Source organism: Lonchura striata, chromosome Z (assembly GCF_050655825.1).
Source record: "Lonchura striata isolate lonStrDom1 chromosome Z, ASM5065582v1, whole genome shotgun sequence".
NCBI lineage: Eukaryota > Metazoa > Chordata > Aves > Passeriformes > Estrildidae > Lonchura > Lonchura striata.
Window position 1 is genome coordinate 79,795,563 of NC_140740.1, and position 21,982 is coordinate 79,817,544.

General features: G+C 37.5%; 1 protein-coding gene across 4 annotated transcripts in view; it reads left to right on the forward strand.

The window, feature by feature from the left end:
- SYK (spleen associated tyrosine kinase) overlaps positions 1-21,982 on the forward strand; it is a 45,335-nt gene that overhangs the window by 14,511 nt on the left and 8,842 nt on the right. For 3 of the 4 annotated variants that reach the window (XM_085566507.1, XM_077790254.2, XM_085566508.1), the window contains 6 exons: positions 3,084-3,537; positions 4,954-5,114; positions 13,373-13,511; positions 14,926-15,007; positions 16,039-16,085; positions 20,252-20,320. In XM_085566507.1, coding sequence (XP_085422633.1) covers positions 3,084-3,537; positions 4,954-5,114; positions 13,373-13,511; positions 14,926-15,007; positions 16,039-16,085; positions 20,252-20,320 — 952 coding nt within the window. The remainder of the gene's footprint in view (positions 1-3,083; positions 3,538-4,953; positions 5,115-13,372; positions 13,512-14,925; positions 15,008-16,038; positions 16,086-20,251; positions 20,321-21,982) is intronic. The other variant, XM_085566509.1, reaches the window with a different exon arrangement.

Genomic DNA, 21,982 nt, shown 5'->3' on the forward strand with positions numbered 1-21,982 from the left:
AAATCTGTTTTCTTCCATCTTTCCTGAAAGTGGTATTGAAGACTTAGAGCCTGCCTTCCAGCACAATTTTGCTAGAAGTTGGGTGATGTATATTCATCTCCTAACCAACCAGAATGTGTGGTGCATAGTGGAGTAAAAAAAAAAAAAAATTACATGGGGGTGTGTGGAGGAAACAAGCAAGCAGGAGTGAAGGAAACAGGAACTAGAACATTCAAAACATCCATATTTGTAATGACTTCCAGAATAATAGAATCAAATAGTCATAGAAATATTCCAAGTCGGAAAAGGTCCTTAAGATTATCAAATCCAATAGTAAGCCTATCACTACTCAATCCACTACAAAACCATGACCCTAACCACCATTCTGCAGGTCTTTAAATCCCCTCAGGGATGGTGATTTAAACACTTCCCTGGGCAGCCTGTTCCAATACTTGATAACTTCCTCAGTGGAGAAATATGTGCTGGTGTTCAATTTAAACTTCCTCAGTGCTACACAAAGCCTTTTCCTCTCATAATCTCGTGCATAGGAAGAGGCTGACTCCAGCTCTGCCTGGGGTGTCTGTCCCATGCCACTGTCCCTTGCAGCAGAGTTGTTATCCCTGTGCCTTCCTAGGTGCCCGATGCCATGTTCTGCCAAGAGAGACATAGAGAGTGATGGTTTGCTTTGTGCTAGGAGTAGAAAAGCCAGGGGGGCATCAGAAGGCTATGGGAGAGGGGAGATGATGCAAGAGCCTCCTGCGGGCTCTCCTTGAAGGCATGGAAGCAGCAGCTGAGGCCTGGGACAGGACAGTGGGATGTGAGGCTCAGCTGGTCTGTGCCCCTATCCCTGCACCCCACTGGAGGGCAGGGATGGAGAGCAGGAAGAAAGCTCTGATCTTTTCCACATCTCCCAAGTACTCAGGCTGAGATCTGTGTTGCATATTACAGGCTCTGGCAAGATGTCAGGAGGGCTGGGGAGAAGAGCTTGTATATCCACAACCCTAAGCCCCCATAGACTCCCGCAGTCACCACCAGCTTAGCACAGAGTACCTGGGGGCAGTGGTCAGGGAAGAAAGAGGAATTTTCTGGGAGTGTTCCCAGCTACCAATGCACTGGCATTCTTGCACCCACTGTCCCAGGACAGGCTCCTGTGAAACCCTGTGCAGCTGGGCAGGGGAAGGGAAGCACTGGCAGGGACTGCCTTTGTGCAGTGCCCAGACTGCTGCTGTGCCCTATGCTAAAGCTGGCAGAGCAAGACAAGAGTTCTGATGGAGCCTGCATGCCCTGTGTGCACACCTACAGGGGCCCTGGACAAATGTGGGCAGACAGACCCTGCTGAAAAACATCCTGGTCACAGACCTTCCTTCCATGGTGACATCACAAGGGTGTTAGACACCACCTAGCCAGGAAGGCACATGTTTTAAAATGGGCAAAGTCTGCTTCATGAGATGTTTCCTTTTGTTGAGCTTCATTAAATTACTTTCATTAAAATTCCTTAACTTTTCCAGGTCTCCTTGAATTGTATCACAGCCCTGTGATGTTTAGCCACTGTGCCATTTTGTATTATTTGTGAATTTGCTGAGGTTGTGCTCTCCCCGCTGTCCACCAGCTCAATGAAAATCTTAAATAATATTGACCCCAATCCTGACCCTGGGTTACAATACTATTAACTGGCCTCCAAATGGGCATTGTATTATTGATTGCAATCCTCCGGCCCTGCATTAAGTTACTCAATGAATCTATTCCATTTGAAGAAAGCTTTGTCTGGTACAGTCAGAATGGTCATTTTGCATACAGAATTAATGTTTGGCAGTGGATAACTAAGGACTGCCTTCTGTGTCTTCAATTATAACTTTATTGCAATTAACAGGTGAAAATTATGTTACTAGATTAGTATGGGAATTTAAACCGGTAACTTTTAGTTGTAGGTCAGAGGAACAATAAATAATATGCTACACAAAGCTCTATTTTGTGGGTGCAATATCTTTACAATTTTGACATTGCCCTTATCTGGGATGGTGGAAGAAGACCGGAAGATCTGCACAGCATGTGGTTTGACATGACTGTACCCTGTCTAGATTTCTATACTGTGTGAGCCTTGTTGATTTGACTTTGTGTTCCTCTCCCTCTTTCCTTCCCCACATCAACCCTTTATGTATTCACAGCACAGCACAGGTATCTCTCTACTGGTTTTTGACATGAGCACAAGGGGCAGCAAATCAGCACTGATGGATCAAACACGAATTAAGCAGTAGGCACAAACACCTCTGCCTGTTTCAGGACAGCCAGGGAAGGTGTCATTCTGAAGTGCTGTCTGCTAAAAGGCCCTACATTAAGACTCCCATTCCTCAGACCATTGCATTAGGAGCTCTCCCTTTCTACATGGTTATCCATAAAGTCTTCCGCACTTTTCTTCATGTAACTCAGCTGCACAATTTAGCCAGCTACAAGACAAATGTGGTATTAACCCTGTTCCATACAGCCTGAACTGTTTAATGCTGATTCCACAGATTGCTGCATGGCTTCCCAAAATAATGCTTCATTTTATTGTGAAGAGCTCATATTTTAACTCCTATGTGTTTCACAATGAACTGAACTTCTGATCACTTTGTCCACTTCTAGCCAAGGTGCTGGGAAACAGGAAAACAGAGCTGCTGGGATTTAGAAAAACAACTTCTAACAAGATAAAAATGGATTTTCACTTTAAAATTATTTTTTAATTGTCAACATACATATCACCAACAAATGCATTACTAAAATTACCTCAAGTTATGCCAAGCGGCATAGCTTCAGGTGATTTTCAAGTTTGATGTCAGGTGAATTTATTCACAGAAAGGGCTGTTAGACATCATAATGCCCTGCCAAGGGAGGTGATGGAGTTACCATCCCTGGAGGTGTTCAAGAAACAAGTGGACAGAGCACTCGGTGCCATGGTCTTGTTGACAAGGTGGTGATTGGTTCAAGTTTGGACTCAATGACTTTAAAGGTGTATTCCAGACTAAATCATTCTGTGATTCTGCAAACACACTGCAGGTGAACTGCTATCTTATTGGTTTATCCTCTTTTTTCTACTGACATTCACGTCTCTGTCTTTGTATTTTCAGATACAGTATTCTAGGTTTGCTACTTGGAAAAGAAAAAACCATGGCTTCCAACACATCAAACCCTGCTAACCATTTGCCTTACTTCTTTGGTAATATCACACGTGAAGATGCTGAGGAGTACCTAATGCAGGGAGGAGCAAGTGACGGACTATACCTGCTCCGCCAGAGCCGGAATTACCTGGGCGGCTTCACCCTCTCCTTGGCCCACGGAAGGAAGGTTCACCACTATACAATTGAGAGGGAGCTGAGTGGCTCCTATGCTATTGCGGGAGGCAAGTCGCATGCCAGTCCTGCTGAACTCATTAATTATCACTCAGGGGAAGCGGATGGCCTTATCTGTCTGCTGAGAAAACCTTTCAACCGGCCACCAGGCGTTGAACCCAAAACAGGACCCTTTGAAGATTTGAAAGAGAACCTCATCAGAGAATATGTCAAGCAGACTTGGAATTTGCAGGTAAAACCAGACTGGATCTCACCATAAAGTAATTTTTGAGCTAGGAGAAAAAGAGATTGCAGTGTTTGTTTCCAGCTGTTGCTGCTGCTAGGTAGTACTTCGTCACAATGAAATCATAGCTGTTTGAAATTTAACAGTAAGGGGTTTTTCTCCCCAGTCCATGCAGTAACTTGGCAATAAGCGTAGTTTTCCTGAAATTTAAGCACTTAGAATTTCTACAATGTCCTGGTCTAGCATAATCTTATCTACCTCTGCACTAACATATGTCATCAGATTTGGACCAAAAATTAATACATGTAATGAACAAGATACAGAAATTGATTGTCTCATCGCTTTTAATTCTGATTTTTATTGATTGATATGCACGCAGGCATGGTGGCATGATGACTTTTTTTACATCTTACTCTCTTAGTTGGTCTTTTTTTCTGTGTTGCTAATTTAAGTTATGTCCAAAACAGAAATTGTTCCTGAAAGAGAACAGTTTCTGCACTGTGGAATACTTCCTATACATCTTCAGTGCTGCAAGGGTCAAGCAGGAATTTTCCACGTGGAGGACAACATGTTGGATTTTTTCCTGAGAATGACTATGAAGAAGCCAGTCTTAACATGGAAACACTAGTGTAGGAGGCTGCAAAGGGAATATTATTTCACCTTGAGATGTCATGTTACCTTTAGAACTGATGAAGATACTCAGGGTTTCTAATCTCTTTTGCTGCTAGCAAGTAGCCCTATGAATTTTGCTCTGTAAAATATATGGAGCAACCCCCAAACTGGGAAAACCTGAAACTTACACAACATTTTCTATAACTTCTGAGGTTCAGTGTCTTTTCTGATGGGTCTGAGCTCAATCTAGAGGGAAGCTGACAAACTCTGGTTAAACGCTGGTGAAACTAGTGGGGGTTGCCCTCAGATTCTGAGCCCAATTTAGAAGTGGTAGGTTGTAGACAAGGTTAGAAATGTCTAAGTTAATATTACTCTGAATAATTGACTCTAAAATGGGGACTGTACTGTCTGGGAAAATTTGCATTGATGTCTTTGACATAGACAGGCTGTAACAGTGCAAAGTACATGTAGTTTATTTCAGTACACTGCCATAAGATATGTATTTGGAGGTACGTTTGAAATCTCAGACACTAACTTCTTTAGCATAACAATATGACTTTATTTTAAGGTTAAATACTGAAATATCAGTGGTTTTACTTACTGGTTAATTTTCCTTCTTTTTCTCAGAGGTAAAGGAGGAACCCTAGTTTTGTGATGTTTAAAATCTTTATAGCAAACAGGCTGTCACACACAAAAAATATGTGCAGATTTTGAATGTCCCAAGAGCAGTCCCAAAAGACTGAGAGTCTACCTGTCATCTTTTTATTGCAGAAGGTAGTTTGACTGTTTCACTGTGTTTTTACTGCTCTCTAGGGGCATGCTCTTGAACAAGCTATCATTAGTCAGAAGCCTCAGCTGGAAAAGCTGATTGCCACTACAGCCCACGAGAAGATGCCGTGGTTCCACGGGAGGATCTCTCGGGAGGAGTCAGAGCACCGTATCCTCATTGGGTCCAAAAACAATGGAAAATTTCTGTGAGTTTATTTTTCTGTGGTGTTGCTGTTTGCCTCCAGTGTTACTGTACACTCTTTTGAATAATGTCAAATGAGACTATGCCCAAAAACGTGATTCATCCACAATGAGGGCACCCATTTCAGCATAATTTCCATTATGCCTCCTTCCCTCACTTAACTAAAGATGCAAAACTCTAACAAAAGCCTAGAACACCTGCAGAGGTGTCCACTAGGGCCTGCTGGCAGCAGTTGTGACCAGCCCAGGGCACCCCCTGGCCTTTGCAGCCCCACTGTCAAAGCCTGACCACCTGCACCCAATACACAGGCTTATTAAACTGGTAGTATTAAACAATTAGAGACAAAGTCTCTATGTTAGCAGCTGTTGGGATCTGTATCTGTCAAGTCTCCCAGGGACAGGGGTAGTGCTTTGTTTTGTAGTTAAGCAATAAAATGATCACTTCTACCTTGACAGCACCGTTTTGTGTCTGCTTCTTACCCTCTCCATTTACCAAGCCTAATGATCTTTTGTTTTCCAAGCACAAATGTGGCATTAGGATAGTGACTGACAGCCATAAGGGACTAGAGACAGGGGTTTGTTTGGAGAATCCTCATTTGAAAAATACCAGTGTTTTAACAGAGCTGTCCTTTGTCATTCCCACCTCCACACAGAAAGTATTTATATAATGATAAAAAATTTGAAAACTTAGGCTTAAAAGTCAAGGCCAAGTAAGGCCAAGTAAGGATCACTTAGAATTGTATAATTTCTGAGGGAAATTTCATCACCTACCTGTGTAGTTTTCTTTAACACTCAGCCTTCTCTGGCTTTTTTCAGAGGTAGTCCAAAAGTTGCTGTTACTAATTACCAGCCCAGCATCACCACACAATCTCTCCTTTTTCTTGCCCTGTGATTTTGCTAGTTTCTTTTTCTATTTTTTACATAGAAGGTCCATAATGGAAACAAAATGCAATCCTTTCTTTTAAGGACAATATTATACCTAAAATTATATTGCTTTTTTGCTTTCTATCACCTTACCAAACCAACTTTGTATTAGCTGAGTCATGATATTGCTGATGTATTAAAACTGGCAGCTTTTCCAGTTTGCCTCAGGCACAAACTCTGTGGCCAAAGTACTTCTCTTTGGGACAAGGAGGGGAGGGGGGACACAGGGGGAAGGAATATAGTTTTTCTTCAAGGAAAAGGATCTACTAGCTAGCATTTCTTAACAACAGAGATAGGTTTTGGAGTAAGGGAGTGAAATTAGTTAAGAAATTTGACATTTTCAGCCTTTATTATAAACAGTGGCCTCGTTTAAATCTTCTATAAGCAGTCCTATTGTTTTGACTGGAAATATTTTCCAGAATTTTCCTGTGTTCCTTGAAGATTTCCTATCAAGATCCTCCTTGATAGGAGACATTTCTGATGCTCTTTGCAGTGACATGCTCAATGAGTTGTGGGGGAGCATTCAGACCTTATCCCACAGGACTGGATATGTCAATGGATCCATATTTTATATAGTTTTGATGGAATTCAGGTGGCTACTTTCATATTGGGAAGAGAAACCCACAGAGTAGAAAATTCTAATTTTAAGGCTCCGTTTAAACCATGAGAACTTCCACTGGAGCTTAAATAATATTAATTGCTAGTATGTTGATCTTGGGTGCCTCTTATTAAGGACAAGACTGTTTACTTCTGGATCTGTAGGATGCTTTCTGATGTATTAATTGCTCTTGCACAGACTTCCTATCTGGCAATTTTGGAATGTAGTAGCCACTCAGCTGCCACTTGCTCCTAGGGTCTCAGCGAAGACACAGGGAGAGACTTAATCTACCCCACAGTTCAGTAGCCAGTTCAGCAAGAGAAATAATGGGTTGTTAATTTGTGTTGAAATCATTTATTCTACATTCCTGAGCCCTTCTAGCTCTCAGACCCACAGACTTAGAGGCTCATCACAAATAAGAAAAGAACTGCCTAATTCAGAGAGGTTTATTGCTTTCTGCAGTGGGTTGCCTAACATGGGCTTGCTCAGCAGGTGTTGAGAAATAAACCACTCATTTCTGGCTAACTGAAGCAGCAGCAGCAAAACTGTTGAGTGTGAGTGTGCTTTACACTGTTTTACCTTTCAGGCACAGGCATCACATAGTTTTACCTACCCAGCAGCAGTGCTTGTCAGAATATTCTGTATATCTGTGGATTGAAGGCTTTGAAGTTGTGACTGTGAATTAGTGTTTTTCTAATACTGGTCAAAATAATCAAACCCTGTAGCTGACTGAAAAGTAAAACTTTCAGACATGTAAGTCTAAGAGATATTTGCCTGTTGAGGTTGGAATTGGAACCTGGGAACAAAGAGAGGAGCTAGATTTTTGAAGAGATTAGGTACTTCTGAGGTTATTTAACAAGTCCAAAAGTGAACCATATTGTTTATTATGGAGAAAATAATAAATATTAGAACGATATAATATTTTAGTATATTTTTAACAAGGCTCTCCAAAACTTCATTACACCAGAAATTTATTATCCATCTGACCTACCTACCTTAAAACAAAATCCAGTACAGCAGTCTGTGTAATAATACAACCAACATGTAGATTTCTTTAGCACTGCTGTGCAGCAATACAAGATTATCAAATCTAGAATTATTTTCAATGGTTTAAATATGGAAATAGTGGAAAATCTTCCTGACTGCAATTCACAATATCATGAATATCACCATAAATATAATACTACAATGCATCCAAGGAAAAATTCTGAGCTAAATGTATCTTTTACCAGGGAATTTTCAAAGGTATTTTTAAACTTTCTTTCATGGCTTAAAAGTCAGTAAAGTATGTATGTGAATGCTAGAGAGTTTGTTTTCAGAACCAAACACAGACACCATGACATGAAATGGGAAGTATTTTCTACCTCTCCCGTGAAGGATGTTTATGTAAGATTGCCACTCTAGGCATGCACCAAAATCCCCACTTTATATCTGAAGGCCCATTTAACTACACTAACACTTTTACATTGTCTATTGGGTGATGGTTCTTGACCAGACTTCTGGGGTTTATTACATTTTTCCTGGTAGGGAACACTGATCATAGATAAACTTGGTAATACTTTTATTAATACTGTAATAATATTTTTATTAATAATGCATCATTAAATATTTCTAATATTGTTGATATCTATGTGAGTTCATGCATAGATGTGTGGAAGATTTGAAAAATAAGTTATCACTTTGCTAAAAGCAAACAGCAGAAGCGTTAGTTTCCTCTGTAGTTTCACATAAGAAACACCTCTGGCATGTGGTAAGGGTTAGCATATCTTGCCATCAGTAATGACCACTTAAGTTATACGAGCATGTGATCTTACATAAATAAACCAGGAGTTAAAAGAATATTCAGAAATACTGTTAAACTAAAATTTTCAATATTAGGGAAATTGTGAGTGAACGCACTGCAAATTAGCAGTTTAGTCTATATAAACTTTTTACATGTGTTCATAGCTGTATGTAGCTCACATAAAATATGAACAATTGTGTAAAAGGAAAGTAGAAAACTATTTCAGTGTCATATGAGTATCTTCAGTACAATGGGAATATTAAAGAGAACTAATCTAGTTTAGACTATTATAATGAGTCACAGTAATATGCCACATCATGGCCATCACAACTAGAAACTAAACGGTCTCTTAAGTGTCATAATACTTAATACTAGCAACTGTATTTCAAAATAATAAACGTTGAAGTGCAGTTATCTGTAAGAGTATTCTTGTCTTTTGTCTGACCAAAATTTTCTGTTTCTTGTATATGTAGCAATATATATTTACACTAATATTGCTGCCTTCTAGGAGTTTGCTGCAGACTGCATAATGAGCTAGGCAATTTTCCTGACCATGTAGAGAATTCTTTAGATAATTCTATCAGTATTAAATTTCTATCCATAAAATGGACTGGACATTGTTGACATCATAGATCATAGATGAAAACAATCCTATTAATTGTGACCTTAATTCAGGGATATTAATTAATGATGGTCCTCTTGAAAGTGTCAAGGAGTGCTAGGCTTAGATGACCATAAAAGTTTTTCAAGATAAATGACAATACACAGACAATGAACTGTGTTTCTGGAGGTGCTGAAATGATGCCCATGACGCTTTGGGAGAGCTGTTTACTGATCTTTTGTTAGGTACGTGTGGGTGCCACTTGCAGACCAATGCAGCAGGGCTGTGGCCTCTCGAGATGAGTTCTGCACTGGGCACTTCAGCAGCAGAGTCTGAGCTGTGAAGAAAAGCTGTGACCAAACTGAGATAGCTGTACTCAGAAGATCCCCTATTTCAGGTGCAGGTTTACTGCAGAGCTGTTAGGGGTTTGGTGGAGCATGGTGTATTTTGCTGACAGGGTGAAGTCAGCTAAATAGACTAATTTGATGCAATCATTCTTACAAAAGCATTTTGTAACTGCGCAGCAGACTTACTAGGAGATGAATTTTTAAGTTCCATTGTAGATAGTAACAGTGTGAAGCTGAGCTATCTCCTAAATCCTGTAGTGTTCTGACATTTCTGAAACAGCTTTTAATGTGTTAGTGAACAGGGGAGAAGAAATGAAGCAATTGAAGACAGCAGTCAATCCCTTTTGTCCTCTCTATAATTCTTTTACAGATGGCACCAGGTTCATTTATTACTACCTGCAAACTTGGAACATATGCAATGTGCAGCAGATCTTTGAAGTCATGATGAGTAGTCATGTTGTTAATAGCATTACCAGGGAGATAGTCATGAATAGAGAGGGCAAGACAAGCAGGGAATGGCTGGAGCTTCATCAGGAGGAACGTCATCATGGGGAAATCCATCATGGGGAGCATCAATATCTCTGGCACCAAAAAATCTGTAATTGCAAAGAAGGCAAAGCAATGCCAAGAATAAAATTTAGCGTGCCTTTGGATTCAGAAGCAAGAAAAATTTCACACCATTCCTAAAGCAAGCATCTTGTTTGTTTATTTTCTTTATAATTCTCCACTGAAGAATGCTGTGAATTCTGTTTTTTTCTACACAGTCAATGAGGCATATTGTAATAGCAATTTATTTCTTTGACCCTCAGGGATATTTTTCTTTAGAAAGAGATGGATCAGATCATTTGGGTTTTCAGATGGAAACAGAAAAAAATGGGACATTGTTTTTTTTGAAAATACCAAAGGAAGGAAATGATAGCTATTTACACTGTCTGTAATAGTGGTCCAAATTGCTAATTGTTGCTGTCTAGGTTGCACTCCCAAAACCACAAAAAGTACTCAAACACACACTGCATGAAATATAAAATCAACACCTAAAAATTCCCTCCATTGCACCAGGTCACAGTTTTAATTTCTACATTCCCTAGTCTGCTGTATTAAAGATGTATGTCACAAAAAATCTAGGTACCTTGGCACTTCTTTAATATGCTATGTACTCAAATATGTTCTCAATGAAGTTGTTCATATTTATGATTAATTCAGTGGATGAAACAACAGTGTTGTTTATTTACAGGTGTTTGTTATGTTTTTCTTCTGTACATTTGCAATTCTCTGCAAGAGCATGAAATGGAAGACCAGGTGATACCTCACTTCCAGTTTATTTCCTTGCCAAAATTTTTCTATGAAGACCTTTTTATTTAGCAGTTTTTATTGAAGAACAGTAAATACTGTGCTTAATTTCAGAGCACCTTAAAGCAGAGAGTGCATTTGGAGTTTTGAATTCTTTTCTCAACATTCTGAAAACTGTTACTCTCCATAGAAGGAAAGTTCCATATATGAAGAGAGCTCCCAGAGAGAGAGAGCCATGTGAAGGCTCTGGGTAATAAAGGCAGCACCATCAAGAAGATGTGAGACTTTTCTGTCCATTCAAAGAGGTTTCAATTTACAACCTTTTTGTTTAAACAGCATTTGCCTTTCATTCTATTTTTTACAGCAACCATTGACATAAAACTGGATACTGCTATCCAGCTGCAGATCTGGAGGCTTAGCCTAACCTAGACAGCCATTACCACAGTCTGCAAAACCAAAGTGAAATTGTGAAATGTGCCTTGGGGCAGTCCATGTCACCCAGTATGGGTTCAGTTTGCCAAAACTAAGACTTCCCACTGTCAATTCAATGCACTTGACACTTCTGCATTTCAGACATATTTTGAAAGATTGTATTATCTTCTGGTTTCATGTTTTGTGGGGATCCAGACTGTGTACCTCCTGATTTTGTCTTTTATAGGGATCTAGGTTGTGCTGGAGTTGACTGACTGCAGCTTAAAACCCACCTGCTCCATGACCCTAAGGGCAAAAGGGTCCTGCTGGACCCTGACTGATCATGGAATGGTAGTGTTTTCAGGATGTGCAGTGGTAGAGATGTCTGACAAAAGTTAACATGGCTGTGAGCTGCAGATGGCTCCAGAGTTGTGTAGCTATTTGGCTAGGGGAGAGAAAAGCTCCAAAATGCAATTACAACCATATAAACCTGAACTCCACCTAAATCCTGCACTGAAGAGTGATTGAGCTGTTTGGGTCTTTGCCACAGCCTTCAGAAATCAGAGCTCTCCCCTCCCGTGGGTGCCTGTGCTCTCAAAAAATGTTTGTAGTGCCTCTCATGAGAGTAACAACTCTTGCAAATGAGAACCAGTTTCAGTAGAACTGAATTGTATTCAGTTCTCCATTTCTTCCTGTGAAGCATGAAGGATATTTGTTACTGAGAAGCAATTCATTGCATTTTTATTACTTGTGCTATTCTGAACAGAAGCCTGATTGTAATGAATTGCCACTTGTGTTTTAGAAACAATGCCCTCTACTCTGAAAATATTTTTCTAAGCTTTATTTGCTTTGAGCAGGTCAGAAGAAGACAAAGTAAAAGTCACTCTTGATTTTAGCAAAGCCTGATACTCTTCACTGGTCAGTCAGCACAGGAAATCAGCATGCTGAGAAAACACCTCTATGCCATGAAGAAACCACAGGGACTTACACAAGTTACTTTGGTTTCAGAAAACAAAAAACTGACCCTACTTCCCTTTTCTTTTAGCCAGCGTCCTGTTCACATCTTAGGCAACAAAAATCATGCTACTTGAAAGAAAAAGCTGCAGAAGTAATTCAGACAAAACACGGTTTTACTTCAGCCTTGAGAGAGTCAGCTGAGGAGAATAATTTAATACTTGCCTCTGAAATCTCCTGAGATATAATAGCAAATACCAGTGTTGCACTAGCAGAGTTTCTTAATACCTTAGTGAGAGTTTACTGCTATATTTCTTTTCAAGGCTGTTCAAAAATTCGAGGGAGAGTAAGTAGATTTCTGTGCATATCAGAACAAGGAATGTTTTAATGCTCCAGAATATAGGATTTTCATTACATAAAAAGAAAAAAAGCCAGTCAATTTTATTCTAACTCTATTGCTGTCACACTGTCAGCTGTCAGTGAGCATGAGAACCTGACTGGAAGAAAAAGCCTTCTTTCTAAACTCAGAAATGTTGCACCAGCTATGATGGAGCTAGTAACAAATTCCCGTCTACTCTGAGTTCTGAAACCAGAATATGCTGATCTCAGTGTCAGCTAGCCCTGAGTACATGTGTAACAATTCTGTCATGCTTTATAGGCATCTCAGAGGAAACTCGCAGGTCTCCTGGAAGGAGGAGATCATCCTACCTGTGAATTGTAGACAAAGTTTTTATATTACATTTGGACTTCTCTCCATGGCGAGGTTTAAATAAGATATATACACTTCAGTACCATATGAAGTTTCATATGAGTTTTATTTGAAATCTGCAACAAAATATTAATGTCTTCCCCGAAATCATAACAAATAATGATTACAGAAATATACTATTTTCTTTAAATTCCCAGCCACACAGCAAGATATTTCAAACACAAAATTTTTACTCTTTCACATTACATTCTTTTAGTATTTAATCTTCTGTTCTTGCTGTCATTCTCTATTTCAAAATAAAAATACACTAGAGAGGTAAGATAGTACTGCAGAATCTTTAAAATACATATTTGCCCAAAGAGTGCTTTATGCAGTGTACAGTGTTCTGTAGCTGTTTAACAGTGCCTTACATCATTGATTTTTTGTTTTAATCTGTTGTCTTTTTGGAAGAAAAAAAAAGAGAAATTTAAGTCAATTTACCTAAAAGTTAATTACACTAAGAAATAAAAGAAAGGCTTAACAAAATATTGTCAGAAGTTGCAGTAATAATTTTCTTTTGGTTTTAATTCAAAAGGTTTAGGGAAAGAATGATTAAAAGAGAATACGCACTCCTAGTAAATCCTGAAAGTCTTTCTTGTTTCTACAGTATCCGAGAAAGGGACAGCAATGGTTCCTATGCCCTGTGCCTGCTGAATGATGGAAAAGTACTGCACTATCGTATTGACAGAGACAAGACAGGAAAGCTCTCCATACCAGATGGAAAAAGATTTGACACCCTTTGGCAGGTCTGTTAAATTTATGTCATGTGGATATCTGTCATCACATTTCCATATAACTGACCAATTGACCAATGTTGTTTTATTTTGCCTTGTGACAATAGTCTTTGGCTAAAACCAACATGTTTTGGCAGGTTGTTTGCCTGCCAAAATGTTTCCAACATTTTGTGGTTTCTCTACATGAAGAAAATATATGTTAATGTAGAAAGCTATGTAAGTGTAGAGAGTTTAATAATTTTTAAATGTGATGTTGCAGCTTGACCAAGTTCAAACTGTGATTATTATTAGTTATTATATCATTAGCTGAACATAGTCTACAATAAAAGTCTGTTCATATTTGCAAGTAGCCATTTTAAACAATGGATATGCTTGGTTTAGTCTTTTGCTAATGTCCTTTATGATGGCAACCTGTAGAATTCTAGCAAGCAAAAAGAGGATGGTTTAAGATATTACACAGATAATTCAGTCTTTAGCTTTGAAATTCTCTACCTTTAAATCTGCTAAAGCATGGTTTGCTGAGGCTTACCACCAAAATATTTCTGAACTCTGGTAAAGATTAAGCAATTAAGTAGTCTATAGCTGATACTAAAATTGAATACTGGTGAAATGACTGTGTAAATTGAAAATACTAAGGGAATTGAAATCCCAGAAGAAATCTCTTGTGTCCTCTTGCTTAAAAATCTATTAAAATTAGTTAAGTGAGTCACAGATCTAAAATATGAATCTTTACTTGCATATATTAATTCTTTGGATTTTTGTATTTCTTTCCTGGTGGCACTGAAAATTGAAAAGCAGCTCTGTTATCTTAAAGTTTTTGTGAACATGTTTGCAACTCTTACAGACCTTATCCTTTATACTGAAATGGAAAATACTGAAAATAACAGTAACAAACCTGCAAAAAATGATGTGGAGAGGACAATCCAGGAGCACAAATGGCCGCAACTGCTGGTGCTACATTTATTAACTGTACACATCCCATTGCAATTCTGAGGTGCAAAGAAAGCATTGCAAATTAGGGAAATTATTGCACTGTATTTAATCCCAAAAAAAATTTAAAAAGGACAGAGACAGTGGGAACTCAAGGACATAAAAATACGCTATTTCCTCAGAGCTACAAAGCTGTTTAATAGTAGAACCAGGGCAGGGGAATACTGACCCTTATAAATCCATTCCTGGATCACATTGCACATTTATCCACAAGATTACTTCAGAAACATGCACCCCTACTAAATAGAAATAAAGTAAATAATATGTGCAGTAAAGATCTGCTGTATTCCAAGGTCATTTGTTGTAATATATATCAACTGTTGTACATACACACACATTTCTAAAGAGACAATATATTTAATAATACCACCCTCATATTTTCATATCTTTTTCTCTTATTATTTCTTTTTTTTTCCCTCCACTCTCATTCTGCTAGTTAGTTGAGCATTATTCATACAAACCAGATGGATTATTAAGGGTTCTTACCATTCCTTGTCCACAACATGGCTCAGAAAATGGTGAGTTATTCCTATTGTTTTTATATGTGTTAAAAGACATGATAATTGATAAACATGTGTGAATTTTTTTTACACTTACCATATATGTGGGTGCAGATTTTCCACATTTTCAAACAAGGTAGCATCTGTCAGACTGCATGATGGAGGCAGATCCTGTAGCTTAGGGCTACCAAATCAAATTATTGCTGGATCTAAATTATTGTTAGATCGGAAATGTGCTCTGCTGATCAAAGTGGCAGTGTGTGTTACTTGGAGCACAAACATGAAAAAGTCTTCCCAGCACTGCTGCAGTGATCCTTACTCCAAGCTGAAGCAGGCACAGCAGCAGTGATGCTGCAGGAATTCAGGAATTCAGGTGCAGTGAGTCGTGCAGTTACCATGTTGGGGGAGCAGGGCAGAACAAGGCACTGGCTGCACCCAGCACTGAAAATGGGGTCAGAGAGACAATCCTTGATAACCTGTGGGAAAGGAGAAGAGGTGGGGGAAAGTGTCAGTGTGCTTTTTGTCCTGTTTCTTCTTTAATGTCATGTCACACTGAAGAGACGTTGTCCTCCCTGATTGAAGAGGGAAAAGAGATGCATCTGACTGATCTATGTCCAACTTGTGCTCTTCCAGAACTGATTTTCTCTCTCTAAGGCCACCTTCTGTCATTCTAACTGGATGCCAGTGCCATGGTGAGAGGATATAGAATAATCAAATATAATCATAGAACCATTTAGGTTAGAAAAGACACTAAGATCATCAAGTTCCACCCTGAAGTTTTTACTTTTTCCACTCGTTTGAATCACTATATGCTTTTTTCCACCATTATTTTCATTCTCCTTTGAATTGTTTAGGCTCTGCACTTACTTTTGTCTCTGTGGCCAGAAGTTGCAGAGTCTGCTGCATGTAAGAGACAAAAGCAAATAGTCCAAGAGAAACACTGTAATGTGATCTAAAAACTACACAGTGGGTCCCCTCTGTAAAATTCTGTGTTCTTACAAAAATTTCTCACCATGCTCAGTATCATTTTACATTTGATTCCTTTGCAGATAATCTTGGTTTTAATACTCATCATTCTTCTGTAACGCTTCCGAAGGTAAGTGAATGTGGTGGTATAGCAATAGCATTCATTTGAGGAGGATTACAGTCACATACTGTTCTGGAAAATCTAATTATTGGGTATTATTTAATCTGTGAGTTTACTTTTCTTGGGTTATAAACAGTGATTTGAAAAGAAACAACATATTCTATCATGGTATTTCTTTCATCAGTGTTTTGGATGTGCTAGTCATAATTTAATTTTGTGAACCACTTTACACATATAATGTTTGTGATAAAACAGTATTTTCCATAGGCAAGATGCCTCATTGATGGTCATATTCTATAATGTTGTATCAACACTAGGAGGAAAGGTACCACATTGCTTATGTTGTTCACTTCGAGAATCTTCTGACTGAAGCAGAAATGGAAGTACAATTTATTTTAATATTTGGTCTGTGCAGTTAACAGCAGACTTTGCACAAGGGTTTCATTTCTTATGCACTGCTTTAGGGGTGATTCTTTCCTCCACTCCATGCAGAGTGAGCAAGTCCCCCTGTTAACATAATTACCTGAGTTCTCAAAGTCCATTGTCTGCAGAAGCCATCTGAGGTGTGATACATTTACAGAATCAAATAATACTGTCTTGTTCAAGGTAGTTGATTTCATCTGAATATGGAGTTAATTTCAGTCATTTCCCTGCATAACTTAATCATTTAGATCATTATCTTGATGCAGTCCCATACTATAGAAAAAAAATTATTCAAGTAAGAAATTACCTCTATTTAAATAAAATTGACTCCTAGCAGGCCTGTGAGTAACCAGTCTCATATCTTCACTTCTGAAAATCAGGTACCTTTATAAAGAATTGGAAATTAAAAAAACAAAATCAGTCTCTTTTTAATTAAAATATTTTCAAATCTATTACTTATTAATTATTAATAATATTTTAATAAAATAATTAAATAATAAAATACTGCCTTGAGGCTTGGCTCTGTGCCATTTACAAGAATGTCCATGAAGTTTAAGCACACAAGAACACATGTGTATCATCTGGTATACATGCAGCTGTAGAGATATGGTAAGCACATTCAGTGTGGGAATACTGTGTATGTTTCATAATATCCACAGAAAAATACACACTATAAGTGTAAATTTAACTCCTGCTTAGGACTTGTCATGATAACTAAAAAGAAGGTCACCAAAGCTAAGTGAAAGTGCATGTTTTGCAAAGAGTGTACTAAAACATTGTTTCAAGATTAAATATACTTGATATTTTGAATTTTTCAGAATTGAAATCTGAATTTTATGGGGTTTTGTGACTTTTTAAAAATGAGCCTGCTAAATTTCTTGCTTGTAATATAAATATAGAAAATGGAAAATTTTAAATAACTAATATTACTTATGGAGCTCAAAAATTTCACTTAATATTGCCAGGTTCTCATGCATTAATACTTGTGTGCAAAAGCAGTAACTCATGAAGATTTTTAATATTTCTGAAATACAATTATTCATATTGCACGAAATCAAAATTAAAGCCAGCTTAAAGAGAAGGAGTACAATCACTAACATACATAATACAAACAGAATATTATATGGAAGATGTGCAATATATCTCATATTATTTACACCATGGTAATTAACATTTAGGAGTTCCTGACATTTCTAGTATAATGCATAGGGCTTTTTATCTATTAAAACCATTGCCAAAATATGGAAAATGGAATAGGGAATTTTTGAATTTGTTATCAAAATAATTGCGATGAATTTGGGAAGTATCCTGGAAAAAAATAAAAGGGATAAGGCTCAGTAGAAACTAGTAAAGATATTGCACTTTTAATAATCAGATATAAATCACAGAATATCGAGCAGACACAGCTTTTCAGAGGATGTTATGCCTGCAGTGAATCAGGATGGGAACAAGAATGAGCAACCACCATGCTGGTAGAGGAAAGGGAAACATCAATGTGTTTCCATTTTGTTTGAGTCTGGCAAGGTCTCAGCTGAAAGATTTTCACCTGTTTTTGACACTGCACAGAAGAATGTTGTCCAGCAGGAGATAATCCAGAGCAAGACAACAGGGATGATCATGACTTGTGAGAAAGGATTAGAATAAAGAAGCAAAAGAGAGAAAGCAGAGGAACAAAACATAATGGTCAATTCTAAGCAACAGTCTAATACTAGTGCTTCCATCCACACCAATTTTTCAATATATTTTTCATTTATATATATATATTGCAGCCTAAAATACAGCAGTGCTATTCTAAAGTCTTAGTGGAATAGAATGCCCAAATCTGAAGTTGTTTTGAATTTAAGAAGGTACATGAAATGTACAAACAACTGCTGAATGATATGCAAGGCAGACTGTCCAAAGGATTTATCTGTAAAATATTAATTATAAGAGCTTGGAGTAAAATTTACATCAGGGATGTAAATCTACATCAGATTCGTCTAATATCTGCTATTGTTCCATGGACAAATTTGGAGTAACAAAGTTTAATGTAATATGGACGATACTAATATGATTCCTCTGCAAAAGAAAGAACTTTTTGCTAAATGTCTGTATTGAAGATAATTTTCCATGAAGAATATTGTTCTTGCTTCTCCCAGAACATGCATTGACTAGGATGTTTCTTGCCTTTCACATGAGGCTCTATGGCTAGATTTAAGGTGATTTTGACCCCTTCCATTTTGTAAATTACTTTTTTCTCCCTGCAATCAATTTCATCCCAATATATATTTAAACTGGCAGAGGAGCTTTTGAGATGAGTCTTTAGTTCAATTCTCCAGCTGATGACATTTTAATGAAACTGCCAAATTCTGGCTATTTCCCAAATTCTCCTCTTAACTTTTCTCAGTATTTTGTTTAGTTACAGTCTTTTAGGTGGTAATAAGAGATCTAAACTTTATGAGTACAGCCTAACTGTAACTAGTTGCTGTGCCTGATGAGGAATTCATCTCAACATGCATTTGTAGGTCTAATACAAATATGTGAGTTAAGCAGTAGACCATAACTACAGGTGGTTGCTTTCCCAAGTGCTGGGAGATACTCTTGTTGAAAAAGTATAATGAGAATCATGCTCAGCTTGTGCAAAGGAGTGCTTGGCCTCTTAGAGGATTTATCTATTGCAAAACTGTAACTAAGTAGTACTTCAGGTTTCCTTTATTCCCAATATGGAAAGACAATTTCATGAAGAAAAAGAAAATAGCTGACTCAGTAACCTTTTTCAATATGCAATATATGGAATTTTCATGCATCACAGCTATGAAGAATGTCAAGCACCAAAAAGATTTCTGCTCCAGTAGCAACAGGGACCACATCGCTGTCCTTGGTGTCTTGAAACAAAAGATACTTTTTAATATTAAATCACACATTTTCTTTTTAAAAGAAAACTAGGGAATATACCAATCCCAATCCTATAAATTTAAAAGATACCCTTTCAGAAAATATGAAGTCCAAATGGGCTTCTTATTAAAAAGTTCAGAACATCTAAGTACAAAGGCTGTTTAAAGTAACCAAGAATGTGGTTCAGATTGTTGTTTTAGCCTCAGGATCAGACTAAATATTTGAAGAATAAGTGCTCCATCTCAGTTTTTAATAGTCATGTATGATCTCTCAGTGGCCGCTAAAAATGCTAGTTTATCACATTTAATTAAGGTGTTCTTGTAAAATATATTTGAGTATCTTTTAAAGGTGTCTTTACACAGAACATAAGTGTATATGTATAAAGCCTGTTCCTTTTTGTTTGGAATTAATATTACCTAGCATGATTTCTGCTTCATTACCCACACTGTTGTATGACCAAGGTGTCCTTCAAATTTTGCTTGATACATTAGCCATACTTCCAGACACGAAAGTTATCCACTCATTTCTAAATACATTTGGGGGCTGGGGGAGGGGGACTAAAGTTCAGTGACAGAGGCAGGAGAAGCATACAGCATACTCTATAAATACAGATCTGGACAAAGGGCAGTGAATTTGAATTTAAAAACTGTCTTAAGGTATGTCTACAGGTTCAGGATAGCTTGACAGTAATACAGACAAAATAAAATTTAGTACTAATATTTCCTGTACTACATTTTTTTGATGCGTCATGTGTGTGTACTTGAAGGCACAGAAAGTTTGGGAGTGTTTTCTTCTTTTAGAATGTCTTTTTTTTGTGAAATACCTTTAGCTATTTTCATGACACATTTACTGTTCCTCTTTGACATTGTGGTTTCTAGAGTTGGTCAGGAGGTGGAATTATCTCAAGACTCAAATCGTACACCTTCCCAAAGGCTGGCAGCAAAAAGGTGCCTCATATACTTTTTTTAGGTTTTTGACTGAGCTAAAAATACTTAAATGACTAATTTCACTCTCTTCTCCCCCTCTTTTCGCTTGCTGTCTTGACTACTAACAATTAGATTGTTAAGATTTTGTAAGCTTTCTGCATCTATCCTAATCATCTGCATAATTATGGGCTTGATTTTATTACTGAAGCAATGGGCTTGAAGGGGTTTTAAAAATAGAGGGATTATTTTTTATTTTATTTCTGGCATACCAAAATAATGCAGATCTCAATATTTCTGCAAATAGAATGTGATAAAATATTTTTCAAAACCACTCAGAACAAAATTATATTTCTACTTTCCTTTCTAATCAGAAAATTGTCTTGTTTACACAATTATGTCATTACTGAACACATTTAGGGAACAATAAAAACAACAAAATATATACTTACATAGCCTATGTGCACCAATCTCCTTATGCATTCACTTCCATTTAGGCAAGTGTAAGATGTCACAAGAGCAAGCAGAATGGGAAAATTGGCCAGATGCCAGGGAGCCAAGAGGATCCCTTCCCTGTCCTAGTGAAAATGCTTTTGCATGGCCAGAAAATGGTGCTGTCCAGTAATTGATGTAGTTCTGAAGCGTGTAGCTGTGAGTTTGTTTGCATGCTGAGAATAATATATATGCTCCTATTCAATCCATGAGTCTGTATGTTTATTGATTTATTTCCAGTTGCTCTTCAACAAAAATGAGCAGGCATGAAAAGCCCTAGAAGTATGCTACTGTTCAGAGTGAAAATCTATGTTTGATATATACTGTATTTGATAAACCAGATAAATAACAAATATTATTTTCCTACAGCTCCACTTCTCTTTTATGCTGAGGTACCAACAGCAATTGTCAGCTGTGTATCCCTACAGGACTCATACCTCTTTTTCAATGTGTGTTATATACAAATAGAGACACAGTCTCACAGCCTGCTCTCAGCCATCTGAAATACAATGCCAAACTATCATACATTTTGGGCTGATTCAGAAAAATGGGTGTGGGGTCTAAACCCTGTAGACATATTTTTGGTCTCACTGCTCTCTGTTAACCTGGTAAAACCTGTGTCTTGCTCTGGTCACTTTCTGCTATCAAATACCTATTTCCTGCCTTCAAGGTAACATACACAGAGTAGAGATCGAAGCATAGTGGCAGAGTAAAACCAATCATTTAGGAAAATAATTTCAGAAACCTGATTTGATCCTATTTACATGGTCTTTACCTGGAATACTGAGACCCACATCATATTTCCAGATTTTAGACTCTAGACAAAAGTTGTGCTCTGAACTATTCATTAACCCAAATAAGCACAGTTTACTTTAGATCTGGTCAATTACACAATTACTTCTATGATGTCAAAAACTTCCAGACAGTAAAACATAAAAAACATATTTATTTTATTTTTCATTTTATAATTACTCGCAGTTGGGACTTTTTTTATTTCACAAATGCACTATTTGGATTTATATTATATAAATATATAAATATATATTTATATTATAATATCATAATATTATAAATATTTGGACTATATTTTCAGATCCAGATCACAATTTTTCAGTCTGTGTTACTAGTGTAAAATTGTCAATTTGGATAATTTAAGTGAAATTCTGCCACCTCGTGGCAACTGAGATGCAATAG